This window comes from Heterocephalus glaber, unplaced genomic scaffold, assembly GCF_053883595.1.
Source record: "Heterocephalus glaber isolate CG9 unplaced genomic scaffold, H.glaber_assembly_v1.0 deba00001444, whole genome shotgun sequence".
Classification (NCBI taxonomy): domain Eukaryota; kingdom Metazoa; phylum Chordata; class Mammalia; order Rodentia; family Bathyergidae; genus Heterocephalus; species Heterocephalus glaber.
Window position 1 is genome coordinate 10,955,864 of NW_028258297.1, and position 20,667 is coordinate 10,976,530.

The 20,667-nt window shown below is 54.3% G+C and overlaps 1 protein-coding gene across 2 annotated transcripts; it reads left to right on the forward strand.

Moving 5' to 3' along the window:
* The first annotated feature begins 278 nt into the window (after window positions 1–278).
* On the forward strand, window positions 279–15,491 carry Ift27 (intraflagellar transport 27). 2 transcript variants are annotated; one of them, XM_004845681.4, is made up of 7 exons: window positions 279–735; window positions 6,407–6,486; window positions 6,800–6,859; window positions 7,940–7,999; window positions 9,965–10,082; window positions 11,076–11,185; window positions 15,238–15,491. In XM_004845681.4, the coding sequence occupies exons 1-7, from the start codon at window positions 702–704 to the stop codon at window positions 15,334–15,336; spliced, it is 561 nt and encodes a 186-aa protein (XP_004845738.1). In that variant the 5' UTR covers window positions 279–701; the 3' UTR covers window positions 15,337–15,491. The 2 variants fall into 2 exon arrangements, with proteins under 2 accessions (XP_004845738.1, XP_004845740.1); XM_004845683.3 differs by lacking the exon at window positions 15,238–15,491 and adding an exon at window positions 11,761–12,157.
* Window positions 15,492–20,667: the final 5,176 nt, after the last annotated feature.

The window sequence follows — 20,667 nt, forward strand, 5'->3', positions numbered from 1 at the left end:
CCTCTGGCCAATCAGAAAACTTCCCTTCTCGCTCCCTCTGGCCACACAAGGATAGAACTTCTTTTCCCGAAATGCTCCGGAGGAGCGGGGGCGGGAGACGGCCGTGATTGACGATACCAACAGCCATTTATCGAGCGGTATAAAGTTGAAGAGCAGACACCGCTACGAATTGTCTTGAAAGAAGAGACTACTGATCCCGCCCCCTTCTTCTACTGGGACTCTGAGAGTCTTCGGGGGTGGGAGCTACTGACAGCAGCCAATCGAGGCCCAGCAAGGATAAGGAGGCGGGGCAGTGGCCGATGGTTGCCAGGCTAGCATATTTGGCTGGGTGCTTGGGACACTAAAGCAGTGGGTCTGTTTCTCCTAGACCCCACGGCCAGAGGGCTTGGGCTGAGGGGCTGGGCCGGGAGCGAGAACGGGAGCTGCGTCGCCCGCTTGCATATTTCCAGGCTGCTTCTAGGGCCTCGACCCTGTTCCATCTGGAGCCCTCCCTCTCCCCGCCTTCCCTAGCGCCCGACATTCAACCCCGGCCGAGACAGGAGGTCCAGGCTCGGGGTGGAATCGCATCCCCACCACAGCCGCAGGCCCTGGGGATCACCCTTCCCCACTTCACTGACCCAGGCCGGACAGAGCCGTGAAGTTCACCCACCAGCCCCTCTAGCAGTCGCTTCCCTCCCCTGTCGGTGTAGTGGTTGGTTACCATGGTGAAGCTGGCAGCCAAATGCATCCTGGCAGGTGAGTAAAACTTGTGCTTAAATACAGCGGTCTCCAGAGTCCAGAGCCTTCATAATTCATGAGGAGCTTTTGTTCAAGTAAACTCTCTTACCTTGTTTCCCTGTTTCTCTCTCAAACGCGGGTTGCTGCAATTACCGATGTAGTTTAATTCCATTGGGGGGAAGCAGCTATCTTCCAGAGCACATTGGAGCGCTGGCTGACCACCCCTACCCCCTGGCGCCGCCATACTCTGAGACCCCCCACCCCCACCCCCACCCAGTTTGAGCTGTATTGACGAGGAGCAGACTTGTTTAAAAATCAGGCGAAGCGAACCCCAGTAGCTGTGCCCCAAAATTAGGCATCGGTGACTTTGGTAGTCTTTATTCATGGGATTCTTTTCCTGGCCCCACTTTCTCTGATAAAAGGGACAGAAGAGAGTAATGGATAGGTGACATAGTTTGCAGAGCCACTCGTTTGCCGTCTTTAATGTCCAGTGTTACTGTGCAGTGCAGTCTTAGGAGGACATAAACATTGAGTCTCCCCAAAGTCAGCGGTCTTTGTTTTGTTGACTGGCATCCCAAGGACCCACTACAATGCCTGAAACATAGTAGGTACTCAGTAAATACTTACAGAAAGAACGAAGGTGTGGCATTCACATCTGGCGTGTTTTCTTTGTATCAGTCTCCACTTGTAAAAATGTGATTACTGAGATTAGACCTGTGACTGTAGAATGCAAATGTATTTTACTGAGTCCTTACTGCACACATGTGTTTCACTTAATCCTCTCACCACAGCACATGGGATAGGTTCTGCATTGTCCTGATCTTCCTGAGGCCCTGAGGTGGTGCCCAGGTCCACCCCAGTGAAGGTCATACACAAGATTTATAGGCCCAGGTCGGCCCAGCTCCAGAAGCCTTACCTGGTGTTACTGTTGAAACCTGTGACCTTTCCAGGCTTCCCTGACCAACTCAGAAAGGAACTGAGAAGAAATTATATGCAGAAAAATTCCTTTCTATTCTTCTCTTCCAGACTGAAAATAATTGATCGTTGCTTTTTCTGTTTGCTTGTGTTTTCAGTACTGAGAATTGAACCCAGGGTCTTCACACTGAGCTACATCCCTTTTTACATTTTGGGACAGCATCTCACTAAGTTGTCCATGCTGGGCTTGAACTTGCAGTCCTCCTGCTTCAGCCTCCCAGAGTTACAGGCACATGCCACCACACCTGGCTTGATGAGAGTGTTTTTAATGACTTTTCTAATTTGAAAATAAACAGGTCACACAGAATGATGCCTGACAGTAGTAACTCAGATCATGCTGGAGCAAAAGAAATTAATGGTACTCAGGAGACTCTAATTTCCAGAGCACCAGGGGCGGCAGTGTTGTGTAACAGAAATAATTCTGGCTGTTCCTCTTACTGGCTGTGTTATCTTGGACAGAGCTTTTCTTTGAGCTTCAGTTCCCTCATGGATGAGGTAGGAACATTTTCATTTTCTAAAGCTAGATTTCTTTTTAAAATAGGCTTCTGTCTCTGACTGTTCTTCCTCCTAGTTCTTTTTGAATTCAGCTCCCTGAGCACTTTCTGTGTGTCTGCCCTATGCTAGACCCTCAGCACTGCTGCCTTGAATGCTCACAGTATTGCTCTGGGGTTGGTTGGTATTGCTGTCATCCTGATTTACAGATGAGACAAATGAGGCCCAGAGGGGTAAGGACGCTTGCCCTTGGTCACACAGCCAGCAGCAGCAGTGCTGTGTGATCCAGAACCTGACCCAGACCCAGGTGATCTGATTTCCAGGGCTTTGTTCTTAGCACAGGCTGTGCTGTCTTCAAACCTTGGTGCTTGTGGCCCTTCTTCGCCCTTGCCCTCTCTGGCACTTCTTTCACCTGATTCCAGCATTCGCCTGAGTCAGTGGCTCTTGAACTCCAGCTCTGCACTCAGTCTGCAGCTTCCTGTCAAGGCCCGCAGGGCATCTCCTGGAACAGAGCCTGGCTCCTGGGTCCTTGCCCTTAACTACTGTGCTGCACTGCCTCTCTGTGCATGTGGGGGTGATAGTCATGCCTCCGTGGGTCACAGTGCCAGTGTCAGGTCTCCTGCCCCCAGCAGGGATCTGTGTAGTCTCCCAGACAAGACCAAGGAGGTAGTGCTCCCCTCTGAGGCTGCTAGGAAGGAACTAATTAAGCTTTTCCCAGACAGAGTGAGCAAGATTTGGACTTGGGTTGGAAGGAGGTGGCTGTGAGGGTGTGGGGTGTTCAGGGGTTGAAGAACAGTGGTGCAGAGGCCAGGTTTTGTATACGGAACAGAGTGGAAGGTGGGTCAGCGCTGACTGTGGAGAGAAGTGGTGGATGGTGTCAGGGCTGAAAGCGCTGTCCTGTGGAGGTCCACCCACCCCTGTGCTGCAGGGGTGGGGTAGCGCAAGGAGGACCAAAGGCCAGAGGGCCTCTGGAGCAGCGTTTTCAGTCAAGGCCTGGTTGAGTATATTCAGCATCGCAACGGGGCCTCTTTAACGATGCTTCTCAGGTGTGCAGGGCCAGAAAAGGCCAGAGGAAGCGCCAAGCAGAGAGCTGGGGCTATCAAAACCCTAGAGGACCCACTGAGGGGCGGTACCTGCTGGGTGCGGCACCCCAGGAGTTCCATCGTGGGCAGTGAGACCACCAAGTGCCACAGGTCACTAGGAGCACTTGGGGGGTCTATATTTTTGAGATCTGTCTTGGCCCCAGTACTGCACGATCAGGGTCCAGGTGAGAAACAGGAACTACATGAGGTAAGGGCTTCACTGTACACAGTGGACCTTAGATATTGAAGGGCTGTTTTAGGATTGAGAGGCTCAAGAAGGGAAACAGACAGGGACACTGAGGCAGTGACCGCAGGAAGGAGCATGGCCTCTGGGGCTAGGGACAGAGGGAGGTGGGTGTGGTCGTCAGAGCATAGAGGTTTGGCTTGAAGGAGGATCTGGGAGTTGAGTACGGATCCCACCGCACAGTGCCTGTGTGTGTATGGGGCGGGGGTGTATTGGTCAGCTTTTTGTTGCTGTAATGAATTTTCTGACATGTACAACTTAAAGGGTTAATTTGACTCACAGTTTCAGAGGTTTCAGTCCATGGTGGGCTGGCTCTGGTGCAGAACCATCGGGGCGGAAGGGCGTGGCAGAGGAAAACTGCTCGCCTCAGAGCAGCTGGGAAGCAGAGCTGGGAAAGAGCCAGAGAGGAGGGGGCTGGGAGCAGATAGAGTCCCCAAGGTGCCCCCATGACCTGCCCAGACACCCAGGAGTGTGCTTTACCAGTCCCCTAGGCGTCTCTCTGGACAGTCAGGTTGACAGTCATGTTTAACCGTCACAGGGGGCATGGTAGGATGTTTGCAGAGCCCTGGCCCAGTGCTGCAGAGCAGAGCATGGGAGGTAAGTTGGTGTGAGGCATGAGCTCAGGGCAGTGTCAGGCTGTACTGTGGGCAGGAGATACAGCAAAGGCCTCAGGGAATTAAAGAGAGGCGGGCTGGGTATAGGAGGAGGCGATGGTTGCATGTGGGGGCAGTGAGGACACATGGTGGGGGTGGAGGGAGCCGAAGAGTGAACGAGGAGGGCGACACCTCTCAGGGACAGGCATGGCATGACGTGGCTGTGGCTGCAGATGGGATAAAGGCCCGTCACCCCGTGGGAGCCTCCACGGGGAGGTGGAAAATCAGATGGCTCAGGAGGGAGAAGGAATGAAGGCAACTGAGGCAGAGTAGCCAGGAGCAGAGCACTGAGGACAGCCCCCAGGAGTGGCCACATATGGGGGGAGGCCACCAGGGTGGCTCAGAAGGAGGGGACTGGCTCAGGTGTCAGGGTGAGGGGTGAGAAGAAACCACTGGGTGTGATGGTTACAAGGTCACAGGTGGCCTTGCAGGGACCCTCTGTGTCCCCAGGCTCCACCCTTGCACCTAGGGCAGGAAGCCACCCAGGCTGGTGACCCGGCCGCCTCTTCTTCCTCGATGCTCCCTCTGACACTGATGTTCTCAGCTTGTGCTATTTGAATTTGCACTTGTCATCTTGTCTCTCTGCAAACATGTTTATCAGTTCTGTCGCCTTCCTGTGCTCAGATGCCTCCCCGGAGCCCACACAGGAAGTTTGCTGTAAGTGTTGGTGACTGACTGACAGGCGGGAGGAAGATTTATGAAATTAACCAGAACCAATCTGTGGGAAATTTCACAAGCAAGAAAACTGGATTCAAGAGCAGAGGTGGAGTCGGGAGGAGGGAAGCCATGTGCTCAGGGACAGGGGTCCTGAGCGACAGGTGGTCCCGGCTGTGGTGCCCAGATGTCCTGGAGGTGCACAGCAATGAAGGCCTTCAACGCACCAGGCGTGGTCCCTGAGCCCCAGACCAATGCAGAGAACGTGATATTGGAGTCCTGGGCCCGTTACCTGCTTCTCTGAGCCTCGGTCCCTTCGTGTGCAGCTGCGGTTGACTCCACTCCCCTCTGTAGGGAAGGCGGGGGCGGAGCGTGGGGAGGAATGAATGAGTGTGCCTGGGTTCACGGGGGAGTGCAGCACATGTCAGTTCCCTTCTAAGAAGTGGTGGCAGATAGCAAAGCAAGTCCTGAAGAGCGCACTCCAACCTGGAGGAGTTCACATCAGTGACATGCCACTCGGCGTCAAAGAATTGTCTCACAAGAGAAAATTATAGGTGGGAAAAGTCAAAACTGGAAAATGAACAGAGTGGCAGACTGTCGAGAAGTCAAGCAGAGAAAAGTGTGGAAGTGGCTGTGAAACAGGGAGCGGAGGTGCGGAGGCCGTTCCCAGTGACACAAGCCAGCCGGGCACGGGGTGCAGGGTGATGTCACTGAGGATGGGGAGGCCAGAAAGCAGAACACAGCGCTCAGGGCCCAACGTAAGAGTGTCTGATGGGAAAGGTGCCACACGTGAGGACAGCTGACATCAAAGGACACCGGGCAGGGCCATGGGCGGGAAAGTGGGGAGGGCAGAGGGGAATTACAGGCCGCACAGAGCATTTCCGCCACTCTCAACAGCACGAGAGGGACCCAGGTTGACTGGCTCCTGACAGTCCAGTGGGAGACTCAGACCTGGAGTTCTGAGGTGCCAGTTTCTGAAGCTGCTGACTGCCAAGGACAGCTGGGGGGTGAGCCCAGCAGGTGGGAGGTGGAGTGGCCGGGGTCACCGTGCCGCAGTTAGTTTCCAGAGAGGCTTGGAAGTTGGACCCCAGTGTCACAGACAGGCGCCCAACGTGGTGTGAAAGATGTCCCTGGGGAGTGGATTTCAGGATGACAAATGTGGTATCTGACTTCTGTGTCCCGTAAACACGGACAAGCAGTAACAGGGTGGCAGCTCTACACCGGAGTCAGTTCAGCAGGTGGGGTCCCTCGCCTGAGTCACCCCACTGCTCATCTTTCCTGCCAAGGCTTCTGGTGAAGCCAGGCTTGGAAGTGACAGGGTTTCCCATGGACGTGTCTCACCAGAAGTGTTATTTCTATTGCCAAGGTTCCATCCAGGTTCCTCCTTAACCTCCCTTGCTTTCTTAGCCATGTAGCAGTGTGTTCTGCATCATGAGTTTTGCCTGGGGTCGCATGGGCCCACTGCCCTGCCTGTGGTTCTCGTGACAGCCAACGTTGTTTGCTTGGAAAACTCATGGAAGTTTTCAGTTTCTAGAGCAAGGAGGTCTGGTGAGGACTGAAATGGTGTCTGTCTTCTGCCCTGACCCCAGGAGACCCAGCCGTGGGCAAGACCGCCCTGGCGCAGATCTTCCGCAGCGACGGGGCCCACTTCCAGAAGAACTACACCCTGGTGAGCTGGGGGCCTGGGCTGGCCACGGCTCAGCGATGTGACCATTTACCCTGAGGGAGGGACTTTGCAGAATCCCTGGAAGGGGCCTGAGAGGCTGTGCGCATGGCCACGGAGAGATCAGTTTCCACCCACGGTGGTGAGGGTGACAGCAGCCCCAGCCAGTCCCTCCAGGGGCAGGGAAGTGGGGAGATGAGGGGGGCTCTGGCTTCTGCAGGCTGGGATTACCCCCAGGGAATTGGGGTCTCCTCACACCCCTATATCACCCCACGCTGGGGCCTCTGGTGCTCTCTGATGTTCTTCTGTTCCTCGGCAGACAGCGGGGGTGGATTTGGTCGTGAAGACAGTGCCAGTCCCTGACACAGGCGACAGTGTGGTGAGTGGCGTCCCCGACCCAGGTGCACCCAGCGCCACTGCAATGGGCCCAGGGCCTCTATCCTGGGAGGACACAGGTGGTGGGGAATCAAGGCCCAGACTTCTCTGTGCACGGAAGTTGGGAAACCCAGAAAACACCGGAGGGAGTCACTGACCGGGCAGGAGGGGACTGGGGTGTGGGCCTTGGTGAGGAACTTGTCGTCTAGTACCAGGGCTCCTAAGCCAGGTCCCTCTGTGGGAAACCCGGAGCTCATGAACTGGAATGGCAAGATGTTGTTTGTGTGTCCTTCCTTGGCAAGAGGGTTTGTAGCTCTTGCCAGATGCTTAAAGAGGCCATAAACAAAAAGAGAGAGAAGGGAAAAAGGAAAGAAATTTTAAGCACCCTGACACAGCAAGAAAGGCCAAGACCAGGACACAGGTAGCCAGCATTGAGGACAGATGATGTTGGGACAGTAGGTGCCAGGGGTCGAAGCCAGCCAGGCATTGTCCTGCTGAGAGGGGCTGAGGGGACCTGCAGAGAGGCTTCCAAGGGCGGCAGCAGTGGGGAGGGGCTCCCACCTGGGCTGGGAAGGCTGGGACAGGCTGGAAGGGGCATCTGGTGCCCTCGTCCGAAGCGTTCCTGAGCTCTCCCCATATGATGACAGACTGTCCTACTTTTAACGCCTTCCCAGGCCTACTCTCTGACCTCCTTTAAAAAGAATTGTTTTAAGATTTGAAAATCAATTTGGTTAACAAAGTGCAGAGTGACCTTTTGGAAACCAGAGCACTCATCAGCCTGTTCAGCATTCTGTTCTGCCAGGTGGGAAGTCAGCCTGTTCCTGGGATTTTTGCACTCGGGGTTGGGAGAGGTGAGACTGCACAAAGCGTGGTAGCTGGGGTGCAGCCTGGTGCTGCCTCGGGGACTCTGGACTTCCTTCTCGTGCCTGGGGAAAGACAGGGTGTAAGAAAGCGTGCATGCATATGGGTGCATATGTGTTGCCACTAAGCCAGGTTCACAGTGAGCCGAGAGTGGCAGCAGTTACTTTTGGCCAGCAGTCTCCCCGTGTGTACGCTTCCCTGGGACGCACTTTTCTGATTGCAGGAGCTCTTCATTTTTGACTCGGCTGGCAAGGAGCTGTTTTCTGAAATGCTGGATAAATTGGCAAGTACATTTGCTCTTTTTCCTAACTGCCTCCACCCCACCTCCTGCCATACTGCTAGCCCCTTACGATGCTCCCATAGAAATGCCACTGCACCGTGGCCAGCAAGAGAAGCTGCTGTGCCATGGCCATATGCTTTAAGGGTCCTGCCGCACAGCCTGGGGCCTGTGGGCACCAGCAAATAGCAGTGGCAAGTGCCCTTGACAGCCCCCACCCCTGCTCCTGGATGGCTGGGTCCCAAATGTCCCAGAAGCTGCGAGGCTGTGTCCTTGTAGCCCCCTCTGTGGGGCATCCATCCTTCACAGCTTCCCCTCCAGCGTGCTTTCAACACCTCTTCTCAGCCTCTCAGGACAGTAACCAGGGACCCCAAGATGAGGCTCACCTTCTGCCCTGACCCCCAACCCAGGGATGATTGTTCCTCTAGGATGCGCCCCTTCTGTTGTCCTAGGCTCCCCATGCCTGTGTCCATGGCCACCCAGCTCTCTCACTGGAACCCAGCGTGCTGTACCTTGCACGGTGACAAAATCTCCATAACCTGGATCCAGGAGCTCATCTGAAGGCCAGAGCTCTCCAGAGCCCTCCCCTCCCTTTCCAAGAACAGCCACGTTTTAATGGAAACTGTTCTCTGCCCTTTTTTGTTTTCTAAGAGAAGTCAAGCTAAGGATGGTAGCTTCATCCAGGGCTGGCTTCATGCAGCTACTCATGGTGCTTAGCAAGTACCCACAGCATGTGCGGCCTAGCGCTGGGTGCTGCCATCCTTGGCAAAAGGGAAGGTGTGCGTGGGCAAGGCAGGGCCACATGCTTTCCATCAAGCCTGTCCCTCCCACCTCCCACCAGCTGTCCTGACTCAGGCTTGCCTGCTCCAGCCTCAGCTTGATCCCTGGTGTTGTGCCCCCCGCCCCCAGGAAGGCCTGGACGAAGGAAGGTTTCTTAAATTCAGGCCACAACAAGGTATCTCCTGATGCCTGCAGGGGAGGTGAGTGTGTTTCTGGGGAGAGCGCATGAGTCAGCCTGGAGGAAGGCGTTGGGGTCGATGGTTCAGCCCACATTTCTGCACATTGGGCGTCTCCAGGAACCAGCATAGCCCACAGTTGGGGAGAGGGCCCTCCAGAGCTCATCCTGAGCTGGCCTTCCGAGGACACCTGGAGGAGAAAGGACTCTTCCCTGCACTCACCCCAGACATAAGCCAGAACCACCCCACATCCCCAGGGCAGGACAGCCTGGGACTCTGAGCAACCCCTGCAGCCTTTGAAAGTGAGCCCTGGCTCTTAATTGGGACAAAGAGCCCTGTCCAGCTGGTGTGGTGCATTAGGGCTGATGCTGACAGCGAAGGAGCAGCAAAGCCAGCCCCGACAGGAAGACCCATGCAGACACACTCCCGGGCACTGGCCAGGGAAAGGAAGAGGCACTTACGGCTCTCGTGGTGATGGGCCCTGGACAGCAGCAGTGAGAGAGGAATGAATTAGCAAAGCCAAGGGCTGGCAAGAGTGGAGCCCTAGGTAGAGAAAACCCTCAGGCCCACCCTGGCTCCACTGGCCCTAAAGCATGTGGACCTGGGTGGGCCAGGTGGCCTCCCTGAACTTGGTTTCTCCAGTACAAAGTAGGACTATCATAGACTGACCCCACAAAGTTGGGAAGTTTCACAGCAATGCACAGAATGCTGCAGCAGAGAGCCTGGCCCACATGTGAGCGCTGCACCCCCCTCCCCCTCCCCTCCCTCTCCCCTTCCCCCCCTCCCCCTCCCCCCTTCTCTCCCACTCCCCCGCCCCCACATGGAACACACCTCCGTTCATGCCTGTGGATAAACCACTGTATCTCTGCAGATGTGGCTGTTTCCTGACTCACATTCCCTTGATAGTTTTTCGCATCTTCCACCACCACACCCCTTAGCCGAAACCCAGATTGTCCCCCAGCCCAGCAGTCACTTTTCACATTATTGACACGCGCCTCTCCTGTCCCCCGAGCAGTGGGAGAGCCCCAACGTCCTATGTCTCGTCTATGACGTGACCAGTGAGCAGTCCTTCAGCAACTGTGGCAAGTGGCTGGAGAAGGCTCAGGCACAGATTCCAGGCACCTCCCTCCCAGGTAGGAGCTGCTAACGTTTCCAGCAGCGCCCCTGTCCTTCACCCCCAGAGGGGGAGGTCCCTACAGAGGTCACTGTGGGTGCAAAGCAGGGCCCTGCGACTCTGACTCCGATGGCCAGGACTGTGCCCTGGCTTTGCCTCTTAGCCTGTAGGTACAGTGACATTGATGCCACCCACATGGCAGAGCTGTGGTGAGACTCAAGGCAGTAGGGGGAGGTACTGCAATGTGAATTGATGTTTTCAGAAAGCTCACCCCAGGGAAGGCTTCCTCATTTGCTCCTGTGTGTGGGGCACAAGTTGCATTCAAGTCCTGTTGTCACTTCTGAATACTTTAAATCAGTTTATTTCTCATCCCTCTGCGAGATCAACAAATTCTCCTCATTACAGACAAGGGAAAGCGATCTCCAGAGACCGGCTTAGAAATTAGCTATAGCCAATGCAGCTGGGAGCAGAACTAAATTACCTCTGAATCCCTGACTCTGAGCCCAGGCCTGAGATTAGTATTAATGACCATTTTTAAAGTTTGCCCCATGTGCTAGGAATTATCACAAATGCACACAGAAATGGGCCCTCGCCTGCACAGCACTTGTAATCTTAAGGAAGCGAGGGGCACAGTTACATAAGAAGCAAAAAAAAGGCCAGGCACAAGCTATGTGTTCAAGGCAGACCATCGGTTCTCTTGGGGCCCGGGGGACCAGCACAAGATCCCCCTCATCAGGCAGCTTCTGAGACCATGTTCTTCACCCTCAGAAACAGTACGCTAAGCCGAATATCAAGGTGCACACCTGTAATCCTAGCATTTGGAAGGCTGAGACAGGAGGATTGCCATGAGTTCAAGGCCAGCCTGGGCTACATAGTGAGTTCAAGGCCCACCTGAACTACACAGAGGGACCGTGTCTCAAAAAACAAAAAAGAAACAGCGTGCTGCCTCCCTGGCTGATCTCCCAGCCCGCCACAGCTAAATGTGATGTTCTGGTTGTTTTCTTTTGAGTAGGTGTTTTAGTGGGAAATAAGACAGACCTGGCCAGCAGACGAGCAGTGGATTCAGCGCAGGCCCGGTCATGGGCACTGGACCAAGGCCTCGAGTGCTTTGAGACATCCGTGGTGAGTACCTCTGTATGCCACCAAGTCTGGGTAGTCTCTATCAGGAGGGGTCGAGTGCTGAGACCATCTATGCAGAGTCCTATTGGGAGCTGATGTTCATGTCCGGAGCCCAAGGTCTTTACAGTACAGCAAGAGTCACAGGTCCTCTTACTAAAGCAGAGCCACCCGGCTGCCCCGGGAGAAGCTGGGTCTGCACTAGTGAGCTGCACCAGTGCAATTTGTTCAGTTTCCCTGACCTTGACGCTTGGGAGGTGTGGGTGACTGTGTCATTGGTGCATTGCTTCACTGGACCCTCACAATCAGGCCTGAGAGCCAGGAGTTGCCCCCCACCCATTCCTGGTTAAGGGTTGAGCAGGTAAAATGACTGCCTAAGGGCTCGGGACCAGTCAGGCTGGGCCCTTTACACACCCCATGTGAGCAGGGGTAAGGAAACAGCCATTTCAGAGCCCACAGTGACCTCGCCATGGCCGCCAGAGGCTCCAGCCTGGCCATGGCTGTAACAGAGACCTGATTCTTTGGCTCTCCGGAAGTCAGTGGGCTGCTGCACACTCTGGGGTGTCATCTCTTCCACTCAGACTGCTCCAGCTACAGGTGGAAGCTACCGCTGTTGAATCGCTGTATGACATGAGCTTCCAGAGTCCCTGGCGTGGCCTGCTTCCTGAGGAAGGCATAGGCACTCTGACCTCGACAGCAAGGAGTCGGGCTAGCTGTGCCACCCTGGCTTGTTACTTAAACCATGAGACCCTCGGGCTCCTCGCCTGTAAGTGGGAATGATAAAATACGCCCCTCCTTGAGTACTAAGTGTGAGAATTAAGTAGGATGGTGGAATGCAACACCTAGCACAAAGTCTAGCGCAGAGTAAACACTCCGCAAATGTTAGCTTTTAAAGTATGAATGTTCCCCCAGTATCTTGTTTTACTGTTATTACTTGCTAAACCCTTGAAACCGTAGCTTATACACAGATGAATGTCACCCTTGCCTCTGGTCCAATTATCGCAAGTGTTAAATTAATGAAGTTCAAATTACAGAGCCTGTGCTGGGCCGTGCGGGGGCTCCTGACCTCCACGCAGCAGCCTTTGAGCAAAGCCACATGCTGTGTCACCCACAGGACGCAAGACCGCGCCGTCCCCTCTTCCTCCGTTCACATTCATGACATTGTCCCATATTTCTCAGAACTCAAAAATTGAAACGTGTTCCAACACATCAGCCACCAAAGGCCCCGGGCCGTGTGTTTCAGCGGCATTCAGGTGTTAAGGCGGGCGGGTATAAATTACGCTTGGAGAGGCTGCAGCGAGGCACTCGGTAGTAACTGTGCAAGTTAACTAGTCCCCCCTGAGTTGATGCTAACAGAAGCTCCACTGGCAGCTCGGGTAAGAAAGCTGTAATTAAAAAGGAAATATAACCAAATGCTGTTGGGGAGGCAGCCAAGCCTTGACGCCAAGCCAGGCTCTTCTCTTCCTAAGCACAGCAGCAATCCTCTGGCTGACCCCGAAACATGACCTACAGGGCTCTTTGACTTTCTAAGGCTCCTCAGTGTTTGAAATTTTCAGGCCAAAAAGTAAAAATAAAAGGGTTTCTATAACCAGAAGTTATAATAAATAAGTGACAGCAAAAAACCCATTGCTCCTCCCTGGAAGACAATAGTACTATGGACAAGTTCAAGGATGTTCTGTTGGAGTGGCTGCCCTTGCAGTAGCCAGGAGTAGGGAATAACATGTTGAAGGCCTACTGTGTGCTGGGCATTGGGCACATTATCCACTTAGGCTTCACAGCAGACCCACAAGACAGCTGCTCCTACCTCTGTTGTACACTCGAGAAACAGATCAGGAAGGTTGTGTAGCTTTCACCAGTTGCGCAGCTAAGGAGTAGACCCAGGACCAGGACCCAGGCCTGTCCAGCTGGAATCCTCCGGCCTCCTGGAAGGGCCCCTCACTCTGACCTCTCACGGAGCACACTGTGGTACTCTTGGGGACAATGCTAAGCCACACTGAGAATGAGTCTGAACCTACTCCAAGGACCCTGCGTTTAAGCAGACCTACTCTATCAGTGTCCAAACTGCGTGAGCAAGATTATGATTAGTCATTTGACAAAAGGATTCCTGTCGCTGACATTTGGAAAATGGTTCGATTTCCTTCTATTTTGGGAGCATGCCATGGTGTCTGTTGAGGCTCGCTGGCGGTACTGCCTTCCCTGCTTCCTGTGCTGGGTTCTCCAAAGATGGTGCTTCGGAGAGCTTTCAGATTAATTTATAAATCCTCATGCACAGCTATGCAGGCCACCTTCTCTTTGCATTCAGGACTTAACTGTGCCAGGAAAGGATGGACTGTTTTGCGGGTTGACACTAATGCTGCCTGGCAGGAGGTGCTCCGCACACCCAGAGGTGACACTCTGTTGCGTCCATCTGGAGGTGACAGCTTCCAGGGCCGTGGCAGTTGTGAGCTAAGCACAGGTGCTCATCTTGGCTACAGACTGCCCACCCCAGCACACTCCTAGCACTGCCACCTGTTTCCTCGCTTGGGGTATCCTTTGCTACAAAGTCCAGGTAGCTTTCTCCATGCCCCGGTCCCCTCTGTGCACCACTGGCCGCATGGTAGAAGGGCTTCTTCTCAAACCAAGGATCTGGAGCCACTCCGCCCCGGGCCCCAGTCCGCTCATCTGGAAAATGGAGTCATCGTGCATGACGACTTTGGTGTCATTCTTCACACTGAGATCCACCCATTCCGTTAGGGACACTTCACTGCTTCTTATCAAGGCTGTACTTTTGCCAGCTGCCAAAGAGCTTTCTGAAACAGATTCTTGTACGTTCACAGTTTTGGCTGCTATCTGCTATAGAGTGGGTTCTTTCTTCTGCCAGCTTGTTTCTTACAAAATAAAAACACAGATGCACACACAGAGCAAGAAAACAGTGATGGGAAAGGCGAGGAGGAGCACTGTGCCATGTGCCCACGTGGAGGTCTGTCATTTCCCACCTGTTAGCCTCCCTTTAGGGCAGCGGTGGCGAACCTATGGCACATGTGCCACAGCAAGCTGTTTGTATCCTTGGAGGCTCTAAAAAGGTTCACCATCACTGCTCTAGGGCAAGTTCTTTAACTTTTCTGATCCCTGTCACACAAGAGAAATGTCCTTTGGATCCTTTAGTCATGAAAATACTTATTCTTGTCAAGCACAGTGGCACACACCTGTAATCCCAGCTACTCTGGAGACTAAGCCAGGAAGACTGCAAGTTGGAGGCCAGCCGGGGCAATTTAGCAAGACCTTGTCTCAAAAAATAAAAGGATAGGGATATTTTTCAGTGATAGAGTGCCCCTGGGTTCAGTCCCCAGTATTACAAAAGAAAAACCACCTTGTTCCAGCAATTACAGTACCTTGGGCTGTCGTGAGAACTCCTGGCTTGATGGGAAGTCACAGGGGAGGGAGAGGCAGCAGTGAACAATGCAGGGTGTTTGTTGGGGGCTCTGTGGGTGCTGCAGACCTATGACCATCCTGGAGGTCCAGCAGAGCCCCTTGCAGGTCGAAAGGAGCCAGCTGTGACTGCGTCGCACTGGTCCTCCCTCAGGAGGTGGAGTTGGCGCCACTTGGCATTGGAGGCGATGTGGGTGTCCCACTGGCCGGGCCATCAGAACAGCCAGCCGAGTGTCACCCAGATTCTTCCCAGGTCTGGGTCTGGCCTGGGATTCCTGGGCCCCTTGACTGGAGGTCAGGACGAGGCACCCTCCCTGGGGAGATGCAGGGCCTGTGTTCTCCAGAAGCTCCTTCCAGTTCCTCTGTCCCTTCAGCCCTGCTCTTCCTTTGAGGCTCTTCTTTCTGGCACAGGGCAGGGCTCTGTCTGCTATTTGCATTGACCCACGGGCCTCATTTCCATGTCCAGCCAGCGTGGCTGAAAGGATGGGCTCTGAAGAAACAAACCTCGGCCAAGCCCCAGCTCCAGCATCTACACCGGATGTGGCTGTCTGCAGGGACTGTTGGGGAGCCCCTGGGGGAGGCAATCCTGGGAGGAGTGCCGGCTCCGTGGGTCAGAAAAGTAACGCGGCCGCCTCTGACTGTGTCCACAGAAGGAGATGGAGAACTACGAGGCCCCCTTCCGCTGCCTGGCCACACAGTTCCTCCACCTGTACCGGGAGAAAGTGGAGCTGTTCCAGGGCCTGGTGTGATAGCCCAGCTTGTTCTGCAGGGTGGCGTGGTGCTCAGGAGCATGGCATCGAGCTCCATCTCCTTCCAGTAAGGCGAGAGAAGATGGAATTGCCTCTGCACTTCAGTGTGTCATGACGGCTTTAAATAAAAGCAGCAGCAGCGCCTTCCGCTCTTGGCCCAGGCAGCCCTGGTTCCATTTTGCAGGCTGGCTGCAGTAGCAGAGTGGCCCTGTCGAGGGAGGGAGGGCGGTGGCGTTGTTGGGGTGGGGGCCCTGCCTCCCCTGTGTGACCGTCACTGAGAAGGCCAAGCCCCCTGGCTGCCATGGGACAGGGCTGCCCCTTTCCAACCCGTTCCTGCCTCTCCAGGTGCCCCACTCCCCCCGGGTGGCCACTGTCCCTGACCACACTGTGTCCCCTGCCAGCCTCCGTGACATGAGGCCACTTCCTCTGTGCCCATCTCTCAGCAAGCCGGGCAGCAGTCTTCACTCTGCCTGAGCTAGGCTGTTGCCCATCCTGTCTAAAAACCCCACTTTCATACCCATCCTTCGGTGCTGTGGACCTCAGGGCTGTAAGCCGTAGTCTGGCATCCGGGACCTTCTGGACCTGTCACCCTCCCCCAGGGGTCTGCTCCCCCCAGCCCAGGGTGCCAGGGTGGCCTGTCATACTCCTGCCAGTCCCAGGGTTCTGCCTTATGGGAGGGGGGATCATGCCAAGAACACCAGCTCTGGAGTGGATGGACCCCCTCTGTCCCAGTGCTAAAGGCAGTAATGGCTCCCATCTATGACTGGCCATGTCTACAAGACTGAACCACGTGACATGTATTAGCTGATTTTGTCTCTACGGCCATTAACATCCCACTTTTTTTTTTTTTGGTACCGGGGATTGAACTCAGGACCTTGCTCTTGCGTGGCAGGCGCCTGAACCACTGAGCTAAATCCCCGGCCCCTTAACTTCCCACTTTTACAGACAAGCTGGGAGGGAGAATTAGCTGAGGAGTAGTGGGGCCAAGACAATGGACGTCAGAGTCCAGCACACAGCCCCTCTTCTCCCTCCTCCGAGCTGGCCAGGAGCATATGAAGCTCAGAGGAATGATCTAACAGCTGTGCAGGGCGTCCAGGCACAGGATGCCGCCCTCACGTGCCCTGCCCCTTCCTGTGCTCCCTGGCCACAGCAGTCTCATTCCTTCAGAAAGTCACTGCCCAGGACTGACGGTACTGGACACCAGCCATGCCAGCTGCTGGGCTCCTGTGACATGTCAAAGGTCCTCCGTAAACAACCAAGGGATTGTGGGGGAACACTGCCTGTCACCCCAGAATTGGTGACCAGGGCCCACCAGTGTGGACACAGACATAGTGCCAAGGAAACCACTTCCTGAAGGGCACCAAAGGTATGGCCTGCCAGGCCCCTTCCCTGTAGCTGCTGGGAGACACACACACACACTTGCTTCTGCCCTCAAATCTGTCAGAAGACTGGAGTGGCCACAGTCAGTAGGTGGGTGCCCTCCCTGGCTCACCCTTTTCCCCCCTAGAACCAAGTGCAGGAGGCCCTCAGAGCCCCCTAAGATGGAGGACACTGCCAAGAAAAGATGCTGGTACCACACTGCTGAGCTGGAAGCTCACTGAGCTTCGGGAGCCAGTGCCAGCTCCAAGCTTGGATCACGGGTGCCTGGTGGGCGCCCCTTCCTGTGCTGCCTTCCCTCTGGGGGTTGAGTACAGAAGGCTCAGGAGAGGCCTGCCCCTGCAGCAGGGAGGACAGGGCTGTCTGGAGGGAGGACACGGGTGGCCGTGCAGAGTGCTCTTCAGGGATTCACATGGACAGGAGTCCCGCGACCAGACAGACCGGCACTGGGCAGAGAGCTGCTTCCCACCGGCAAGGGCAAGGGGCTGGCAGCTGGCAGAGCTGCTGAGGGAGACAGCTGTCCCTCGTGAGGAGCCCCCAGCCTGAGACAGTTTAGATCAGCCTGTCGGGAAAAGCCAGCAGGAAGGGGGGTTCAGCAGAGCATGATGGAATAGAATGGCTTAGCTTTGGGACCCACGGAGGTAAATTGGCTCTACAAGTGAGTAACGATCAGGATGATTTGAGACAATAGAACTACTGTGATTTGGAGCTGGAATATCCCCTCCTCCCCCTCCCCCCCAAAAAGAAAACTCTCCTGCAGTCAGAGGCGGGGCTTTCAGAAGGTGACTGGATCGTAGGGATCTTATGCTGGGGTGGATTCATCTATTGGTGAGTTCAAATATCGGTGGGCTCATCTACTGGTGAGTGTGCTGTTTAGGAGGAGGGGCCTGGCCAGAAGAGGCGGGGCACCAGGGCGTGGCCAGCAAGGGCGAGTCTCCCTCCCTCCCGGCCTCTCCCTCCTCTCTCTGCTTCCCGGGCTGCCTGAGATGAGAGCAGCTTTCCCTGCCCAGGCCCTTCACCATGCTCTCCCTGCCTTGGAGCCAGCTGACTGTGGACTGAATCCTCTAAAACCCAGTAGCCAAGATAAACCTCTCCCCTTTTAAACTGTGTCAAGGATTTTGTCTCAAAGACAAAAAAGTCACTAAGATGAGAATGAAGCTATGGTCGGTGGTGATTTGTTGGGGACCTGGGTTAGGAGGTCAGGAAGGACTCTGAGCAGAAGTGACAACTGAGTTGAGACTTGACAGCCATGTGACTGTAACTGTCAGGGGGAAGAGCCGCGGCCAGCAGGGACAGAAAGTGCAAAGCCCTGAGCTTCCAGTGTTGAAGAATTTAAGGTGGATGAAGGCATAGCCTGGTGTGTACTGAGAAACAGGGAGGTTGGGGCCTGCTGGGCCACAGCAGGAGGAATGTGGACTTTATTCCGAGACAACTGGAAGCCAATGGCAGAAGGGCATCTCGTTTTTCTATCCTTATAGCATCACCTGTTGGAAGACTTAACGGGTGGTTATTAATGACTTCATTTGCCTGGAGATCCCATTCTTATTGAGCAAACCTTTTCAAAATGGATGTCCTGTCTGCAGATTTTGTTCCTTTTCTTTTTTGGTACTGGGGATCGAACTCAGGACCTTGCACTTGCAAGGCAGCCACTGTGCCACTGAGCTAAATCCCCGGCCCTCCTTTTCTTTTTTAATCATCTGCTTTCTTGAATTTATTCACTTACTTATTTGTTTGTTTGTTTATTGTTTTGCAGTATTGGGGATAGAACCTGAAGATTCGACCCAGGGAGTGCTGAGCTAAACCCATAGCCTTTCCTAGTTGTTTATTTTGAAGCAGAGTCTCACTAAATTTCCCAGACTCCCCTCTAACTTGTGATTCTCCTGCCTCAGCCTCCCTAGTAGCTGGGATTACAGGCTTGTGCCACTGAAGCTGGCCAGATTTTATTGTTGAATGAATATGTATGCTGAATGAAAGGAAGAAACAAGCATTGCTGAGCACTTCCTAAGTGCCATTCCCTGTTGTAGGTACTGGGGATTTCTCAGTGACACAAGAATCCCTTCCTTATTGGGGTCATAACATTCTAGGACAGTGATGGCGAACTTTTTAGAGATGAATGCCTAAACCGCAGCTGAAAACCTTTATTTATCACAAAGCACCAACACTGCAACTAAAGCTGAATACTGAGGGTTTAGTTGAGAAAAAACTCATACGTTAACTTTTTTGTGTCTTAAAAGAAAAACACAGTAACACGTGTGCCATAGGTTTGCCACCACTGTTCTAGGAGGTGAGGCAGATGTTGGAGGAACAGGTTAGTGATGGTTTGTCAGGTGGCCCTAGAGCAGGAGAGAGCAGAGGACGTCTGGGGGCCGGGGAGCTTCCATGTTAAGCAGAGAGTCTGGGAAGACTTCACCTGAGAGCGACCTTGAAGGCCATTGGAAAGAGATCAGCAAATCAGTCCCCTGGGGCATGGCTGGTTCCTATGGGCCCTCAGAGGTGACACTTCTCTGCCTGCTTTCCCCAGTGCCCACCCCTGTGGTAACAGGACTTTGGGGCTGGACCTGCAGATGTCCAGGGGGTGAATCTTGGTGTCTCTGCCTTCATTTTATATCTGTCTCCCTTATGACCTCCCTTATGACTTTGGGTTAGGTCCCTGCTCAGCTGTGCATGTAGGCATGTTAGTCACTCAGGGCATGTGTGCCATATAAGGTTCACTAGCCCTCAGTGTACCCTGCCTATGTCCTCCCCCTTCAAGATGCAGGACACCAAGATAAGAGGAACTAAAGTAATTTTCAGGATGTGCAGGGACATCTGACTGCCAGTTTTTATCACATCCAGCTCCAGACCCCCTGGAGTGATGCCTAGAAGCTGCCGTTCCTCAGATTCCAGGAAAGGCAGAGCCTTGCAGATCACCCATGATGAGGCCACTTCCCCCGCAAGTGACAGCAGTTATTTCATGGGAACTGGATGCCACCTCGACCTATGATGACTTCTGAGCTATGTCCAGAGCCAGTCCTGAGATAACTAGGTCACAGATTGACCAGGGTTAACTGTACTGACCACTGTGCTGACCCCAACCCTTGCCTTTGGGCCCCTTTTCTGTAAGACCCAGAAGATGGATCTTGAAGCTCTTTTATCTGTCCCTCTTGGCATGGCCATGCTGATTCAAACGCCTTTCCTGCCCTTCACGATTGGCCTATGAGACAGGGGTGTCCAAGCCTGGTCCACTGGGACCCCTAGAGCTGGGACTTTCACCTAAAACTCCTAGAGCACTAGAACTCAAATCTGCAAGGGCTGTGCATGGGCCCTGGTCCCTCCCCTGGTGTCGCCTACAGTGCAGGAGGAGGAGGAGCTGATGCTGGATTTGGAAACTCCCGGGGATCCCAAAAACTGCACACCTTGGGGTCTCCCTAGCACTGTGAGCAGGCAGAGGGGCCACCTCTGTCTCTTCTGATATTACAGAGGATGGTTCTATACCTCGTCCCCCACTGTGTCCTTCCTTCTGTGATGCTCAGTCCAGGGCAAAGACCTGGCCTCTTTTTATCCTCCAAAATTGGCCATGGATTTGCAGGAGGGGATGTAGCTGGGCCAGTCACGTTTTGGAGCACGCATTCAGAAGCATAAAGCGGTTCCCCTGTGCAGGAACAATGCCCCCAGGACCCCCAGCCCCTTTCCTGCCCCCGTCAGGTGGGTGGTGTGGGATCAGCCCCAAGGAGCTCCCAGACTCTGTGACGCTATTCGCCTCCACGAGAGCAGCCCCTGGGCTTTGCTGTGTCTGGGAAAGGTGCACTGGCTGGACCATCTTCTGCAGGGAGACTGGGGCAGGAGGCTACCTGCTGCAGCAAACATGAATAACACACATCTGTTTTGGTGCTAAGATGTTGTATTTTAATAGAGGGTCATAGGAACTGAGCATTTCCCAGCCCAACCAGTGACAGTATACACAGATTCAATTGA

Coding starts and splice junctions, on each gene's coding strand:
- Ift27 (XM_004845681.4), top strand. CDS start 702: ATGGTGAAGCTGGCAGCCAAATGCATCCTGGCAG. Junction 736..6,406: donor AGCCAAATGCATCCTGGCAG/GTGAGTAAAACT, acceptor CCCTGACCCCAG/GAGACCCAGCCGTGGGCAAG. Junction 10,083..11,075: donor TCCAGGCACCTCCCTCCCAG/GTAGGAGCTGCT, acceptor TCTTTTGAGTAG/GTGTTTTAGTGGGAAATAAG.